At 46.3% G+C, this 16950-nt stretch overlaps 1 protein-coding gene across 1 annotated transcript in view; it reads right to left on the bottom strand.

The window, feature by feature from the left end:
* The window catches only part of RUBCN (rubicon autophagy regulator), a 58520-nt gene that overhangs the window by 23534 nt on the left and 18036 nt on the right, over nucleotides 1-16950 (bottom strand). The window contains 7 exon segments of the mRNA XM_031663968.1: nucleotides 2159-2203; nucleotides 3583-4116; nucleotides 4717-4873; nucleotides 6552-6658; nucleotides 7561-7720; nucleotides 8112-8195; nucleotides 16705-16858. Coding sequence (XP_031519828.1) covers nucleotides 2159-2203; nucleotides 3583-4116; nucleotides 4717-4873; nucleotides 6552-6658; nucleotides 7561-7720; nucleotides 8112-8195; nucleotides 16705-16858 — 1241 coding nt within the window.

Below are 16950 nucleotides of genomic sequence, written 5' to 3' on the forward strand. Positions count from 1 at the left end.
GCCCATCCTTATTGAAGAAGGGAGGGAGGGAAAGCTGGCGAGACAGACAATGCCTGGGACAGGAAGAGCGAGAGCTGGGAGGGGAGAACAGTGGCAGTCAGGGCTCACAGGAATGAGAAACTGATATTCTTCACAAGGAAACACAACATTTCCAGGACCACAGAAGGAAGAACAGGTGGAAAAGCAGGTGGGTGCTTGAAAATGAGCAGGATGCTATGGGAGAATGAATGAATGAGCTGCATCTAACCCATTTCCCCGACAGATGGTGCCAAATTGCCAGCTACTCCTCTCACAAAAAATGCTACTCTGTGAAAGAACCAATTTTGTGTTTTTCTTGGGCCTCAAAGACTTCTGGTAGTCCTGGTCGTGGGGTCTGTTCCTTCCTACTGAACTGAGGACAAACTAGTAGTCACCACGATGCCTTGGTAAAAAACCATGACTTGGAATTCTCAAACAGCATACAACACAAACTCTACCACGACCTTAACCTCTTCACAACATGTGGCCATTCAGCCTTTTCTTGCTGAGTTCACTTCTTCCTAATGCTGCCATTTAACTAAATCTTTTTTCTTTTCTTTTCTTTTTTTTTTATTATTATTATACTTTAAGTTCTAGGGTACATGTGCATAACGTGCAGGTTTGTTACATATGTATACTTGTGCCATGTTGGCGTGCTGCACCCATCAACTTGTCAGCACCCATCAACTCGTCATTTACATCAGGTATAACTCCCAGTGCAATCCCTCCCCTCTCCCCCCTCCCCATGATAGGCCCCGGTATGTGATGTTCCCCTTCCCGAGTCCAAGTGATTTCATTGTTCAGTTCCCACCTATGAGTGAGAACATGCCGTGTTTGGTTTTCTGTTCTTGCGACAGTTTGCTGAGAATGATGGTTTCCAGCCGCATCCATGTCCCTACAAAGGACACGAACTCATCCTTTTTTATGGCTGCATAGTATTCCATGGTGTATATGCGCCACATTTTCTTAATCCAGTCTGTCACTGATGGACATTTGGGTTGATTCCAAGTCTTTGCTATTGTGAATAGTGCCGCAATAAACATACGTGTGCATGTGTCTTTATAGCAGCATCATTTAACTAATTCTTACAATTTCCTTCCACTCACTTGATACCTGCCTTCTTACAATTTCTCATCTCCTTAGGAACAACGCTATTCTAAATGATGGTCCTACAGACGTTATTCCTCCTTAACCATCTCTTTTCCAAGCTCACACACCCAATGGCCCTACAGACGTTATTCCTCCTTAACCATCTCTTTTCCAAGCTCACACACCCAATGGCCTCACTCCACTTCCCTCTCTCACTCCTCTGCCTTGCAGACCCATTCCAGTGTTCCTCTCCATGAATTATGGTACCCAGGATGGAACACAAGTCTCAGTTTGAACACCACCACGAACACCAAGGAAACACACTGAAATCACTAGAAAAATCCTATGCAATAGCTGGAATGGGGTGCAGGGATTTATAGGGAAATGAAAACAGGTGAAAGAAAAAGGAAACAGGGAACTGCAGGAGAGGAAAAACACACACACACACACAAAAGAAAACAAAAAAGAAAAAAACCGAACATGCAAGTCTATCTGAGACCACAGAAAGGGGTAAAATACATTCTGGTGTTAATTCAAGGAAAATAAAGTAATCCATAGGAAGTATTCAGTTATAAGAAAAATTCTGGGCTGGGTGTGGTGGCTCACGCCTGTAATCCCAGCACTTGGGAGGCCAAGGCAGAAGGATCACTTGAAGCCAGGAGTTCAAGACCAACCTGGGCAACATGGTGAAACCCTGTCTCTACCGGAAAAAAAAAAGTCAAAAAATTTTAAAAAAGAGAAAAAAATCTGCCACTGATTCATCATGATGCCTCAGACAAATAGCGGCCTCAGTTTCACCTTTGGCCAAAACCGAAATGATAAGTCTTGACTCTGCCTCTCAGAAGCTGTTGAGAAACTGAACGAGGCATTTGGAATTGTGTATAGAAAACACATCACATGAAATACTGGTAACATTTTATAGACAGTTCCAAGCATCACAACGAGACCAGACTAGCCAGACTTGATTTGACACCAGACTGAAGAAGGTTCTGAACTAAGAAAGGTGGTCACAGAGCAGAGCAAAGAGGAAGTGGAGGACCAATTCCCAAACCTGCAATGGGATCTTCAACTATAATGGTGATATTCCTGGGACCTCCTGTAGGTAGTCAGACAGGTGCAGAGGAGAGTCCAGACAGAGCAATGAGAACAGAGAGGAGAAAAAAAGTGTCCTAAATTTTACGCAGCAGAAGTGGGGATGGAACTCCCAGGAGGAAACCCCAGTTGTGAAGGGCGGATGGCTCGTCCAAGAAGCTGTGCGTGACCCGTATTTCCTCAGATACTTCTGCACACATTTTCCCTGGCTCCCTTTTCCAAGGCAGGATTCCACTGGAATCCATATGGATTCAAGAATGGGGTGGGAAAGTTTTACATGCTCAAAGGCCAGTGGCTTGGAGTACAGCAGACATCAGGCCTGCAGCAGCAGATGTGAAGTGAGGGTCCAGCCCAAGTCATCTTCACATCTAAGAAAGCTCATGGGAAGACAGGCTTTGATTTGGAGATTCTTCTCCTCGAGATTTCCAACAACTTAAATCACATTCTTGAGGGAAAACAAAGACAAAAGTTGGTAATTCTGAAGGTTTCAGATGAGGGCCTAAGCTCTCACCTTTCCAGAAATCACAAAGAGAAAGCAATGCTATCTCCAGTTGCTAAAGAAAATCCTTTTTTTTTTAGGTCACTGAATTTTTTATATTTTATTTTTATATCTTATTTCTGGGGCTTTTGTGACCCAGAATGGCTTTGAGCACAAAGCTCCATGCTATAGTTTCTCTTATGGAGATCCTGCCACAAACAAAACCCAACCAAAGCCTGCCGGATACCACAAGCCAGGAAAGATGATGGCAAGGAGAAGGCAAAAGCAAGGAGCCCCACGTTTCCCACGTGTAGGCTGCCCCTCCTATCAGATGGTGTTTGGTGAGGTCCCAGTGGCCAGGGCCTGCTCATCTGACTGCCTCTCGGTCTGAATCAGTGATGCGGCCGTTAGCCCCACCCACTCACCTGCTGGATCACATCACCCCACCCTCACTATCGCCTTCGTTTTAATTAGAAACCCCAGTATCTCTCTACCTCTTACATTGGTATTACACCTGGTATTATTACACCCTGGTCAAACTTCTAAGACGTCACAGGAAATGACAGAACTTAATGGGATTATTTTTAAAGCTCACTAATACTTTCCCTGATCCAAGAGATACTTTGAAAAGTCGACTGTGATGAGTCACGCTATCCTCTGATGTTACTAAACTAGCAAAGAATCCAGGAAAACATTTAATATTAGCAATGTATAAAGAAACAAACATAAATAGAGATTCTGAGTCTTGGTATTTCGTTATAAACTTCCTTCGTTACAAAACAAGATGTTACACAGTCAGAAACAGAACGCCTCTCTCTGCCATCTGAGAAGTCCCCATAACACGGCCTCTCTTCACTCTCAGTTCAGGGCTACCTTGCTGACTAGCAGCTGGTGTTCCTCATTACCTGGAGCTCCTCTGGAGGCGATGCTGGTATCCGAATGGGAGCGAATATGGCTCTTCTTTGCCCCACTGGTGACGGTGAGTGTCTGCCCCTCTGAGAAGCTGGACCTGCGGAGGACACTGGACAGCTGGCTCTCCTCACCTCCCTCCTGGTCCCCTAAGGAAGAGGCAGCAGAATCTGGCTTCTGGGAGCTGCTGGAGGAGAACAAATTGGAGCTGCTGCTCTCGGCATTGCTGCTGTGACTCTGACAGCTGGCAGTCCGGCCTCGGGGGTCCAAGTTGCCAATGGCCAGGTACTCAGGCCCCTCACTGGCATCACTTGGGGAATCATTCTGGCTGCTGACCCAGGATGCCTCTATAGGGCTGGTCAGAGTACTGGAGCTCATCTCATTTGGGGTTAAGGGGGAATCCCTGGCTAGTGCAGAGACTGAAACCGGGAGGGCTTGGATGGTTTGATCCTCTGCTGGTGAGACGTGCCCTCTGCTTTCTTGAGGTTTCCGGGGAGGGCCAGAGAGTGAAAAGGAAGTAGATCTTCTCTCTAGAATATAAAAGGAAATGGTAAGGGGAGCAAGGGTGAGGTGGAATCCTGCAGTATGTATGAAGGACTTCTTCACAGCTAAGGTTCACACTTTCTATTGTTACTAGGTGCCCAGGACATAAGATGTCACCTCAGAAATGGCAAGTCAAATAAAGTATAAAATTATTTAGAAGCAGCTAAGTCAAGTGTATGGGCTCCTGAGACAGTGGCTTTATTGCTTATTAGTATGCATTCCTCATCTGAAAAATGAGCAGTAAGAGGACTGTTTGAAGGCTCAAATGGGATAACACGTACAAACTGAATACAACAGAGCCTAGTACATGATTGGCAATCAATGAATGTTAGCTAGCATTGAAATGCCTTCTTGGCAACGTGGATTAGAAACCCAGGGGAATCTAAAAACATCTCTCCCTTCTGTTACTTCATGATTCTACTGAATTATTTCAGGCTAGTCACTATATAACTTGTAAAGATGTCCCTTCTTAAGAAAAACTGTACCAACCAAAGGCTCAATTTTCAAAGCCTATAAGCAACCACAAAGTCTTCTTACTTTCCAGGGCTGGGGATGAATGTAATGACCACTTTTTCCTGTCTCCATACCTGAGCCATTGTTGGGCATGGATTGGTGGAGGCTAGAGAAGGACCCAAAGTAGGAATTCTGAGCATAGCTGGTTGGAGGGGTGTATGTGGAACTGGGCAGAGCTGTCAGGCTCTGGCTCTTTGTCACCAGGAGTGGGCTCTCGTGCTTTCTGGCAAACTAAAAAGCAAAACAAAACCAAAGAATGTGTCAGAGTTAAGGGCAGAGGGCCTCAGAGTGGGGGGCAATGCAGTACTGCAGAAATGCTGGTAGAAGCCACCTCTGCAGTAGGCCTGGACTTTAGCCAGACCTGTAGATACAGCAAGGCTACCTTCTACTGTAGTATGTAATTTACAACTGTGAAACCACAGCTTCTGCACTGGAATCCTTCCAAGTGTTAAACCAGGAGTGCTTTATTACAGAGGCGGCACAACAGTACGTAAGATTATGTATGTGGAATCAGAAGTCAGACAGACTAGGGTTCAAATCCAGGCCCTGACACTTGTCAGCTATTTGATCTAAACTCTGGACCACGTATCTACTCTGTGCCTCAGCAGCCTCCTTTATAAAATGAGATCAATGCCCACTTCACAGAGTTACGAAGATTCAGTGAGATGATCCATGTATCATTCACAGCACCATGCCTGGCACATAGAAAGTATTCAATGGATAGTAACCAACAATCAAAACTAAAAGAATCAGGCCGGGCGCAGTGCCTCACGCCTGGAATCCCAGCACTTTGGGAGGCCGAGGCGAGCGGATCACTTGACGTCAGGAGTTCAAGACCAACCTGGCCAACATGGTGAAACCCTGTCTCTACTAAAAATACAAAAATTAGCCGGGCGTGGTGGCACAGACCTGTAATCCCAGCTACTGGGGAGGCTGAGACAGGAGAAACACTTGAACCCGGGAGGCAGAGGTTGCCGTGAGCTGAGATCGTGCCACTGCACTCTAGCCTGGGCGACAAAGTGAGACTCTGTCTCAAAAACCAAACCAAAACAAAACAAAAACAGAAAACAAAATTAAAAGAATCTGGAGAGAGAGGGGATCCTCTTCTCTACGAAGTGGGGACTCTGATTCCATTCTAGCTAAGGCACTGACTGGAGTATTAGTCATGGGGTAAGTTAATTTTAGGCAACAGATTTTCTTTGTACTATAAAATTTTCTTTACATCAAAGAAGAAAACATGAAAAAACTGACCCCATATAACATTAAGCTATGCCAGGTCTGACCCTAAACCCTGCCCAATTCAGAACCATCCCTCTTTCCCCAGATCTCTGTCAAGGCGTGGTATCCTCTGTCAAAAGATACCACCGGTTTAACAAAATCGACCTCCCACTCCCCAGCTTAGGTCCACTAAGCACAAGACCTAAGCTCAGACTTTCTACTTCAGTAAGTACTTAATGGTACCTCCCCTTCTCCAAGCATTTTAAATGAAAGCCGGCCGGGCGCGGTGGCTCATGCCTGGAATCCCAGCACTTTGGGAGGCCGAGGTGGGAGGATCATGAGGTCAGGAGATCGAGACCATCCTGGCCAACATGGTGAAACCCTGTCTCTGCTAAAAATACAAAAAAATGGGTGGGGGGCGGGGGTGGCAGGCGCCTGTAGTCCCAGCTACTTGGGAGGCTGAGGCATGAGAATCGCCTGAACCCAGGAGGTGGAGATTGCAGTGAGCCGAGATCGTGCCACTGCACTCCAGCCTGGGTGACAGAGCAAGACTGCCTCTAAAAAAAAAAAAAATGAAAGCCTTTCAGCTCACAAAAATGGCTAAGTAAAAAACCAGTTTGCTGTAGAGGGTTCCATCATGCTGAGGTCCAGGGACCCAGCACAGACACGGATAATCCCTTGTCTCCTTTACCATGGATGCATCTATCTGAGCCAGGAGGCGGGGGTTGTTCTGTTCCACTGCTTCCAGGCACTGGAGCATGGCCGTGACGTGAGCATCACTTAGCAGGAAGGCAGCATCTGGGGAGAGAAAAGCTACCACAGTGATAGAACCCAACAGGGAGGTCTTGAGAGAAGCTCGAGGAAGGAGAAAGGGAGAGGTAAGGATGAACTGGGAGGAGTCACGCCACCGTAGGGTGACGGGAAATCAGAAACAAAGTAGAGAAGAGGCTAAAGAACGTGGAGTACAGCAAAGTGGCCGGGACAAGAGACTTCAAAGTCAGAAAAATCCAGATTTGAATCCTGGCTCTGAGTGACTTTGGCCAAGTCGCCTAACCTTCTGGAGCCCTGTGGACTAGAAACAGTAGCACCAATGCCCAACTCTCAGGGCTGCAGTGAAGATACTGGACAGCAGTGATGGGCACGCAGGAAACTCCTGGTAAACGGTGGCTATTCTTACTGGTTTGTCTCTGTGTGGCTGTAGGGGATGACCTTAACATAAAGTTGAATTGTGTCTTACTTGGGAGGTAAGAGGTAAGTCTGGATATGTTTCTGAGTAGAATCCCTATGGCATCAAGTGAAAAATAGGAGGCCCTGCCAGGCATGGTGGCTCACGCCTGTAATCCCAGCACTTTGGGAGGCTGAGGCGGGCGAATCACCTGAGGTCGGGAGTTCAAGACCTGCTGACCAACATGGAGAAACCCCGTCTCTACTAAAAATACAAAATGAGCTGGGCGTGGTGGCGCATGCCGGTAATCCCAGCTACTTGGGAGGCTGAGGCAGGAGAATTGCTTGAACCCGGGAGGCGGAGGTTGCAGTGAGCTGAGATTGAGCCACTGCACTCTAGCCTGGGCGACAGAGCGAAACTCTGTCTCAAAGAAAGAAAGAAAAATAGGAGGCCCTGGTACTAGAGCGATAGAGGAATAGCGAGGTGGGTGACAATGAGGAAGCACAGATGACAATCCTAAGTGGCCTCCACCTACCTGTGTAGAATTTTCTGATATACTGTCTATCCCCGAGCAGAGGCCGGAGCTGGGCTGAGAGGCAGTGGTATTGCAGGCTGTGCTGCAGCCACAACTCGGCAACAGCACGTTCACTCACACCATCAGCACTGCTCTGGCCGTTCTCGTGCAAGCTGATGAACTGGGAAGCAAAGGGGTATGAGTCAAAACATACGTCCTGGTAGATACGGCAAGATTGAGGCCTAATGACCTGAGAACTAAATTGAGACAGTTAAGGGAAACGCTTTGAAAAGCTTCACCCTGGGTCCCATATATGCAGGCTTTTTTGAAAATAACAAAACTTTTCTATTCCTTCCCCAGAGGAGAAAAAGTGGCCTGGATGAATGGGTTTGCATGTTTTTTTTTTTAAGCAAATAAAGTCGGTCCCTAGAGGGATAATTAATTTCCTTTCCTTGGTTGATACGCAACTTGACGTATTCCCTCCTTAAGAGTCTAGAAGATTCTTCTGACGGAGCCTCAAAGAGTGAAGACCCACAGCTCTGCCAGCACAGCCGCTCTGCTCTCACTCTTACCTTCTCCACGTGAAGGGCTGAGTGGGGACTGAGCCACCGTATGTCTTTCACGAACTGCCAGTAATCAGTCTGGCGGCGGCACGCCTGTGAAGGGAACACATGCAATGAGCAAATCACTACCATTCCGGACCAGACCCAGTTCTAGGGTTGGCATTCAAAGACAGGAAAAAGAGCACAGCCTTCCCTTGCCTCATCAAAGGTTCTCAGCAGCAATCAAAGGCATACATACAGAGGCCAGGGGTGGTGGCTCAAACCTGTAACTCAGCACTTCAGGAGGACTGCTTGGGTCCAGGTAGACTGGCCCATCTCTAAAAACAATTTAAAGCTTACTCTGAGTGGTGGCACATGCCTTAGTGCCAGCTACTCAGGAGGCTGAGGTGGGAGAATCACTTGAGCCTGGGAAGTCAAAGCTGCAGTGAGCCATGATCGTCCCACTGCACTCCTGCCTGGGCAACAGAGTGAGACCCTATCTCAGGAAAAAAAAAAAAAGAAAGAAAGAAAAAAGAAATACATACACTTGACATATGTTTACTCTTTTAAAGAATAATTGTTAAAAATGATTTTAATCATTCTTTTGAACAGGTAACATATGCGTATGATATACAAGGTATACAGTAAAAATAATGTTTTCTTTTTCTTTTTTTGAGACAGAGTCACTCTGTCGCCCAGGCTGGAGTGCAGTGGCGTGATTTCAGTTCACTGCAACCTCCACCTCCCAGGTTGAAGGGATCCTCATGCCTCAGCCTCCCAAATAGCTAGAACTACAGGCACACGACACCACGCCTGGCTAATTTTTGTATATTTAGTAGAGATGGGCTGTCTCAACTAAAGACCATGTTGGCCAGGCTGGTCTCAAACCCCGAGCCTCAAGTTATATCACATAACTTCCTGGAGAGCAATTTAGCAATAGCTATCAAAATTCAAAGGCACATGTTCTTTAATCTAAGAATTCTAGGAATTTATCCTACGGTAAAGGGCAAAACGATCTATACACAAGCACTGTTACTAACAGCAAATGACTGGAAACAATCTAAATATCCATTCACCAGGGGACTGGTTAGATAAGTGACAGTACATACAGACAATGGAATATTACAAAATGACAACTGTAAGAAAGAATGAAGAAGCTCTTTATGTAACGATTTCGGATGAATTACAAAATATATTAAGTGAAAAAGGCAAGATACAGAATAGTTACTACAGTATGCTATTATTTATATTTAAAAAGTTGCAGGTACAGCAAAGAAAATAATTGATAATTGCTTTTATAAGCATAAAAATTCTCTGGAAGGGCAGGGCATAGTGGCTCACGCCTGTAATCCCAGCACCCTGGGAGCCAAGGTGGGAGGCTGCCTGAGGGCAGGAGCTTGAGACCAGCCTGGGCAACACAGGGAGACCCTGTCTCTAAAAAAAATTTTTTTAATTAAAAAAAAAAAAATTCTCTGTAAGGAAACTAGTAAATGGTAGTTTTTTATGTGATCAGAAGGGAGCAAGACTTTTCACTGTATACAGTTTTATAGATTTTTATTACCTAGCTGTGTAAAATACAGCGTTCAAAAATTAAATACTTTTAAAGTTACAGAGTGATATATATAGTACAACCTTAATATTTTTAAAAAACCACACAAAACATAGAAAAAAGCAGAAAATACACCTAAATGTTAGAGTGGTTACTATCGCTTAGTGTTGGGATTACGGGTGATATTTACTTTCTTCTAAGCTCTTTTTGGTATTTTCTGAATTTTCAAGAAAGAAAATATATCACCTACATATTCAGGAAAAAACCCACAAAGGTCTTTTTTATTATTATTGATTTTTTTTTTAATTGGACCATCTATGTTGCCAAGAACTAGTTTCTTCTTGATGGTGGCAAAAGGGGGAATCCTCTCACTTCTGTTCAGCTGAGCAATCTCAGGGGCTAAATGTCCCACATTTCTAACCAGCAGAAAAAAGGCTATCAAATATGCCTTGCCTTCCGGAAGGACTAAAAAGGTAGCCCAGATGCAGCTGTCAAGAAAACTGAGATCCCTCTAAGAATACGATTGTGACGTTACAGCTTTCCGCTGGCCCTGAGTGGATTTTTAAAAATACAATTCACATTCCATAACGCTTCCTTCTGAAAGCCCAGAGGGGACATGAGCAGCATGAATCACCATATCAGCCCCTCCTCCTGACAAGGGCACAACACCCAGAATAGCTCGGCGATGACGCCGCAGCCTGAAACCTTTGAAAGCCCTCATCTTTCAGAGGGAGGAAATGAAAGGGAAAACAAGTTATTGACGCAGACTTTACTTCTCAGATCTTTACAAGGCAGAACAGAGCAGCAAGGAAACTGGCACAGATCTTTTGTTTTTGATTCTTCCCACTAAAGCCTGCAGTTGCTAAACGTGTGTGTACATATGACAAATCTGCCTGATTTGTTCTGCTTCTGATTACTAACCCTACTGGGGTTCTCAGGACAGGAGGCATGTAAAAAAGGAGAGAAGAGAAAAGATAAAAACAAATGAAAAAATTAAAAATACTCCTGCTATTTTGCAGATGATCATATGCTTTGATATTTTCCATTCTGATGACCAGATACTTTCACAGATATTATCACATTCTTTTTTTTTTTTTGAGACGGAGTTTTGCTCGTTACCCAGGCTGGAGTGCAATGGTACAATCTCAGCTCACTGCAACCTCCACCTCCCAGGTTCAAGCAATTCTCCTGCTTCAGCCTCCCGAGTAGCTGGGATTATAGGCATGCACCACTACGCCTGGCTAATTTTATATTTTTAGCAGAGATGGGGTTTCACCATGTTGGTCAGGCTGGTCTTGAACTTCTGACCTCAGGTGATCCGCCTGCCTCAGTCTCCCGAAGCGCTGGGATTACAGGTGTGAGCCACTGTGCCTGGCCAGATATTATCACTTTTAATAACTATAACAAGATATGTGAATAGGGTTTTGCATTTATCAAGTAGCTTTCATTTCAGAGTCTCATTGATTTGACTTGCATTTCACTTTCAGGCACAGATGGTGACACTGTCTTGTGATATGGTTAAGTGATTACTCTAGATGACAGTTTAATATTAGTAACAGGGCCAAGAAAAGAATCCATTTGCTATTAGGACACAAGTACCTGACCCACTGAGTGGCAGTGCCACTAATCTGGTAGCTATTTTGGTCAGCAGCCTGGGAAACTTGCACTGAGTTTCTGTAAAACACGCTGGCATGATTCCCAAGTTTCTGACTTGGAGACTGAGTGGGTCAATGCCGCCAATAAGAAGAAGGTCAATCTCATGAGAGAAAATAAGTTTAGTTTTGGTCATGTTGTGCTCGGGCCTGAAAGACAGCCAGACAGTAATGTACAGGAGACAGCTAGTGTTCTGGATCTAGAGTTCGGCAGAGATGCCTGAGGTGGGGGTCATCAATGGGTGAGTGATAGTGCAATGCGAGTGGATGAGACTGCTTCAGGAAAATACACAGAGTAAGAGAGAAGGGCATACGGCAGAATTGCATTCAAAAAAATTCCAGACTGGGCGCGGTGGCTCACGCCTGTAATCCCAGCACTTTGGGAGGCTGAGGCAGGCAGATCACGAGGTCAGGAGATAGAGGCCATCCTGGCTAACAGGGTGAACCCCTGTCTCTACTAAAAACACAAAAATATTAGCCAGGTGTGGTGGCGGGCGCCTGTTGTCCCAGCTGCTCAGGAGGCTGAGGCAGGAGAATGGTGTGAACCCGGGAGGTGGAGCTCGCAGTGAGCCCAGATCGCACCACTGCGCGCCAGCCTGGGCGACAGAGCGAGACTCCGTCTCAAAAAAAAAGAGAAAACAAAGACGGAAGAGTTATATAATTTGTCCAGCACCACTCAGTTAATGGCGAAGCTGAGGTTAAAATGTGAGCAGTCTGATTCAAAAGTCCGTAATTTTAACTACTACATCACTTTATTTTCCATGGACGTGAGTAGTGAGTCCAGAGTAGGTTCTTACTGATCTAGGTTCTTACTGATTCCAAAGACTTTTGTCAGTCTATGATACAGTGTTGCCTCCATAGTCCTAGAATGGTGCTTTTTGTTGTTCTGGGTTTGCTTTTTTTTTTTGAGACAGGGTCTCACTCTAGGCTGGAGTACAGGGGCACAATCAGCTCACTGCAACCTCAACCTCTCAGGCTTAAGCCATTTTCCCACCTCAGCCTCCTGAGTAGCTGAGTCTACAGGCATGCATCACCATGGCTGGCTAATATTTTAAATTTTTTAGAGATGGGGATCTCGCTGTGTTGCCCAGGCTGATCTTGTATTCCTGGTCTCAAAATTCTAGTGCTCTTCCTGCCTCAACTTCCCAAAGTGCTGGAATTACAGCCATGAGCCACCATGCCCAGCCAAGTATACATACTTTAATACCAATTAGTTGATTAGCTCTTTTCCAATGTGATTGCTAGCTGAGAATAAATTCTGATAAAAAAGAAAGATGACCTTAGAGTTCCAGGTAGTTATACTAGGCCCTGACAGGGGAGGACGTGAGTGAGCACACACAATTATGCATGCATTTGTGAGGTCTGATTTTTTTTAAATAGGAGGATATACCAAACCCCAATGACTCACATGGCAATTTTATCCAGAATCAAAATGTATTTAAAACACTGCAAATGGAATAACTGCCAAAGAGAAAGCAGAAACCTTTAAGTATTATTGGATTCTACTCATTTCAAAACTCAAAGCTGATTAGAGTTTTTGAGGTTATAAAGAAAAAGAAACTCGGCCAGGTGTGGTGGCTCACGCCTGTAATCCCAGCACTTTGGGAAGTCAAGGCAGGTGGATCACCTGAGGTCCGAAGTTCGAGACCAGTCTGAGCAACATGGAGAAACCGCATCTCTACTAAAAATACAAAATTAGCCAGGCGTGCTGGTGCATGACTGTAATCCCAGCTACTCAGGAGGCTGAGGCAGGAGAATCACTTGAACCCGGGAGACAGAGGCTGCGGTGAGCTGAGATCGTGCCACTGCACCACAGCCCGGGCAACAAGAGTGAGACTCCATCTCGAAAAAAAAAAAAAGAAAAAGAAACTCAACATTAATAAAGTTTATATTTTAAAAATGTAAGCTACAATCAAACTATTATAGTTTGTAGCTTAAATTTTTAAAATATAAACTTTCTTGATATAAAGTAAAACTCAAAGGATATTCTAAATATGACAATATTTTATAAATAGTTCTCAGATTGTCCTAGGATGCTAGGAGGAAAATTAAATGAGTCATTGTGTCCTCCTCGTCCTCCCCGCCCTCCTCGCCCTCCTGCCCCTCCTCGCCCTGCCCGTCCTCCTCACCCTCCTCATTGTAGTACACTTGGAGAGTTCTTCCTATTCTCTTAACGCTTTACATACCACACCCACCCTAGAGGTAGATAGCTGCTACCTCATTTCACTGGTGAGGAAACTAAGGCACGAAGAGGTTAAGTATTTTGCCCAAGGTTACACAGCTAACATGTGAAGGAGCTGAACACCAAATCCAGGCAGCCTGGCTCTCCCCTGAGCCACATGACCTATTAACGACTCCTGTTGCAGTCACGTGAGTTCACTACTAACTCTGCTTTTCCCTAGTCGCCTTCGTGCTGCAGTCACGTGAGTTCACTACTGACTCTGCTTTTCCCTAGTCGCCTTCGTGCTGCAGTCACGTGAGTTCACTACTGACTCTTCTTTTCCCTAGTTGCCTTCGTGCTGCAGTCACGTGAGTTCACTACTGACTCTTCTTTTCCTAGTCGCTTTCGTGCTGCAGTCACGTGAGTTCACTACTGACTCTTCTTTCCCTAGTCGCTTTCGTGCTGCAGTCACGTGAGTTCACTACTGACTCTTCTTTCCCTAGTCGCCTTCGTGCTGCAGTCACGTGAGTTCACTACTGACTCTTCTTTTCCCAGTCGCCTTTATGCTGCAGTCACGTGAGTTCACTACTGACTCTTCTTTCCCAGTCGCCTTCGTGCTGCAGTCACGTGAGGTCACTACTGACTCTTCTTTCCCAGTCGCCTTCGTGCTGCAGTCACGTGAGGTCACTACTGACTCTTCTTTCCCAGTCGCCTTCGTGCTGCTAGTCTTTTGCAGATATTCTGAGGATAAAGTCTCACTATCCCACAACAAGAAAGCACATTAATTCTTTCTTCCTATTATTAACTTGGAGTAGATAGTAATAACAAAGTCTAAATTTCGGGAACACGATGAAAATTCTAATTCAAAAAGAATCACAGGAAGAACTGATTATTTTGTTTCAGGAAAGAGATGTTGGTTCTAATCACACCAATCTTATCAAGCCTAAGCAATTAATTATCACTGGAACACACGGGCTTCCGGGCAAAAGGATTCCCGTAGGAAAGTACGTTTAATGTAACCGAGCACGTGGAGTTCCACCTTCTCGTCCTCTCTTTTTCTTTTTTTTTTTTTTTGAGACAGGGTCTCACTCTGTTGCCCAGGCTGAAGTGCAGGGGTGCGATCTCAGCTCACTGCAGCCTCCACCTCCCGGGTTCAAGCGATTCTCCTGCCTCGGCCACCTGAGCAGCTGGGATTACAGGCACGAGCCACCACACCCAGCTAATTTTTGTAATTTTAGTAGACACAGAGTTTCACCACGTTGGCCAGGCTGGTCTTAAACTGATCTCAAGTGATCTGCCCGACTCGATCTCCCAAAGTGCTGGGATTACAGGTGGCGTGAGCCACTGTGGCTGGCCACCTTCTCGTTCTGTAGAAACATTTCATGCATGAAAGTCAGAAATAAGTCAACATGTTTTTGCCTTGGCTGTTTTTCTTTCTTTACCCTACCCACGTCCGAAAAAACAGCATGGTTTTAAAACCAAACTAAGATTCAGAAGAAAAAGCTTCCTGGCTGTGATGGGCTAAGACTGCTCCTCCAAGACGGCTACGTCCTAATTCCTGGAGCCTGGGAATGTTACTTTCATGACAAAAGGGACTTTGCAGGTGTAATTAAATTAAGGATTTTGAGATGGGGCGATTATACTGGATGATCTATGTGGGCCCAATGTCACTGTAAGAGTCCTTTTAGGAGGGAGGGAGGAATGGTCATAAGGAGAGGAGGGAGGGAGGAACGGTCCATAAGGAGAGGAGGGAGGGAGGAACGGTCCATAAGGAGAGGAGGGAGGGAGGAACGGTCCATAAGGAGAGGAGGGAGGGAGGAACGGTCCATAAGGAGAGGAGGGAGGGAACGTCTAAGACAGGGAGGGGGAGGAAGTCCATGGGAGGACAGGGAGGGAGGAACAGTGGAGGGAGGGAGGAATGGCCCAGGAGGGAATGGCCCAGCAGTGGAGGGAGGAATGGAGGGTGAGGGAGGAATGCCCAGTGAGAGGGAGGGAATGCCCATGGGTGGACGGGAGGGAGGGGGAGGAACAGGTGGACGGGAGGGAGGGAGGAACGGGAGGGAGGGGAGGAATGGACAGGAGGGGAGGAATGGCCCATAGTGGAGGAACCATGGAATGGAGGGAGGGAGGGAATGGCCATAAGGAGGGAGGAATGGACCAGGTGGAGGAATGGACAGGTGGAGAGGAGGGAGGGAGGAATGGTCCATAAGGAGCAGAGGGAGGGAGGAACGGTCCATAAGGACAGGAGGGAGGGAGGAACGGGTCCATATGAGAGGAGGGAGGGAGGAACGGTCCATAAGGAGCAGAGGGAGGGAGGAACGGTCCATAAGGGAGAGGAGGGGAGGGAGGAACGGTCCATAAGGAGAGGAGGGAGGGAGGCATGGTCATAAGGAGAGGAGGGAGGGAGGAATGGTCCATAAGGAGAGAAAGGGATGTGAAAGCAGAGAGGGCTGGGCACGGTGGCTCAGGTCTGTAATCCCAGCACTTTGGGAGGCTAAGGCAGGACCACTTGAGACCAGGAATTCAATACCGGCCTGGGCAACATGGTGAAATCCTGTCTCTACAAAAAATACAAAAAATAGCCGGGTGTGGTGGCGGGTGCCTGTAGCCCTAGCTACTTGGGAGGCTGAGGTGGGAGGACTGCTTGAACCTGGGAGGTCGAGGCTGCAGCGAGTCATGATTGCATCACTGCACTCCAGGCTGGGTGACAGAGCGAGACCCTGTCTCAAAACACAAACAAACAAACAAACGAAGGGGCAGAGAGATCTGAAAGTGCTGTTGGCTCTGAAGATGGAGAAAGTGGTCAAGAGCCAAAGAATGCAGGAAACCTAGAGAAGCTGGAAAAGGCAAGGAAATGGATTCTCCGCGGAGCATCCGGAGGGCGTGCGGCCCTGCAGACACCTTGGTTTCAGCCCCGTGAAACTCATTTCGGACTTTAATCTCAAGAACTGTAAGATGAGAAATCCGTGTTGTGTTAAGCCATTAAGTTTGTAGTTACTTGTTACAGCAACAATAGGAAACTTTTAAGTTGACCTTATCTCTTGCTGCTGATTTGCTGTCCTACCCAGTGATTGATTCGTTCCATTAACATCTATGGCCCATAAGACACGATGTGAAACGTTCTGTATATTAAAAAAACATATTGTCACAGCTGCCTCAGGAGTTCACAGACTAGTAGCCTCCATCTCCTCCCTGCCAATGTGACTTTTTTTTTTCAACAAGTGAGTCGGCCCATCTGGCAAACCCAGGAGTTCTGCGTACCTGGTCACGGATAAGCCCGTGATAGAGGATGCTCTGCATGTCCCTGCAGAGCCGCTCCAAGCCACCATACTTAGACCAGACGTTGGGGCTGTTGGCTGATACCAAACCCTCCACCGTAGTCTTCAAATGACCCAGCAACTGCCAGTGTTCCCTCCTGCAAGGGCATCAGTTACCAATGGTTAGTTACCTTTGTTGTGCCTGATCTGGATCATATCAAAGACAGCCTCAGCCGAGGAGCCCCCGCCC

Source organism: Papio anubis, chromosome 2, assembly GCF_008728515.1.
Source record: "Papio anubis isolate 15944 chromosome 2, Panubis1.0, whole genome shotgun sequence".
Lineage (NCBI taxonomy): Eukaryota > Metazoa > Chordata > Mammalia > Primates > Cercopithecidae > Papio > Papio anubis.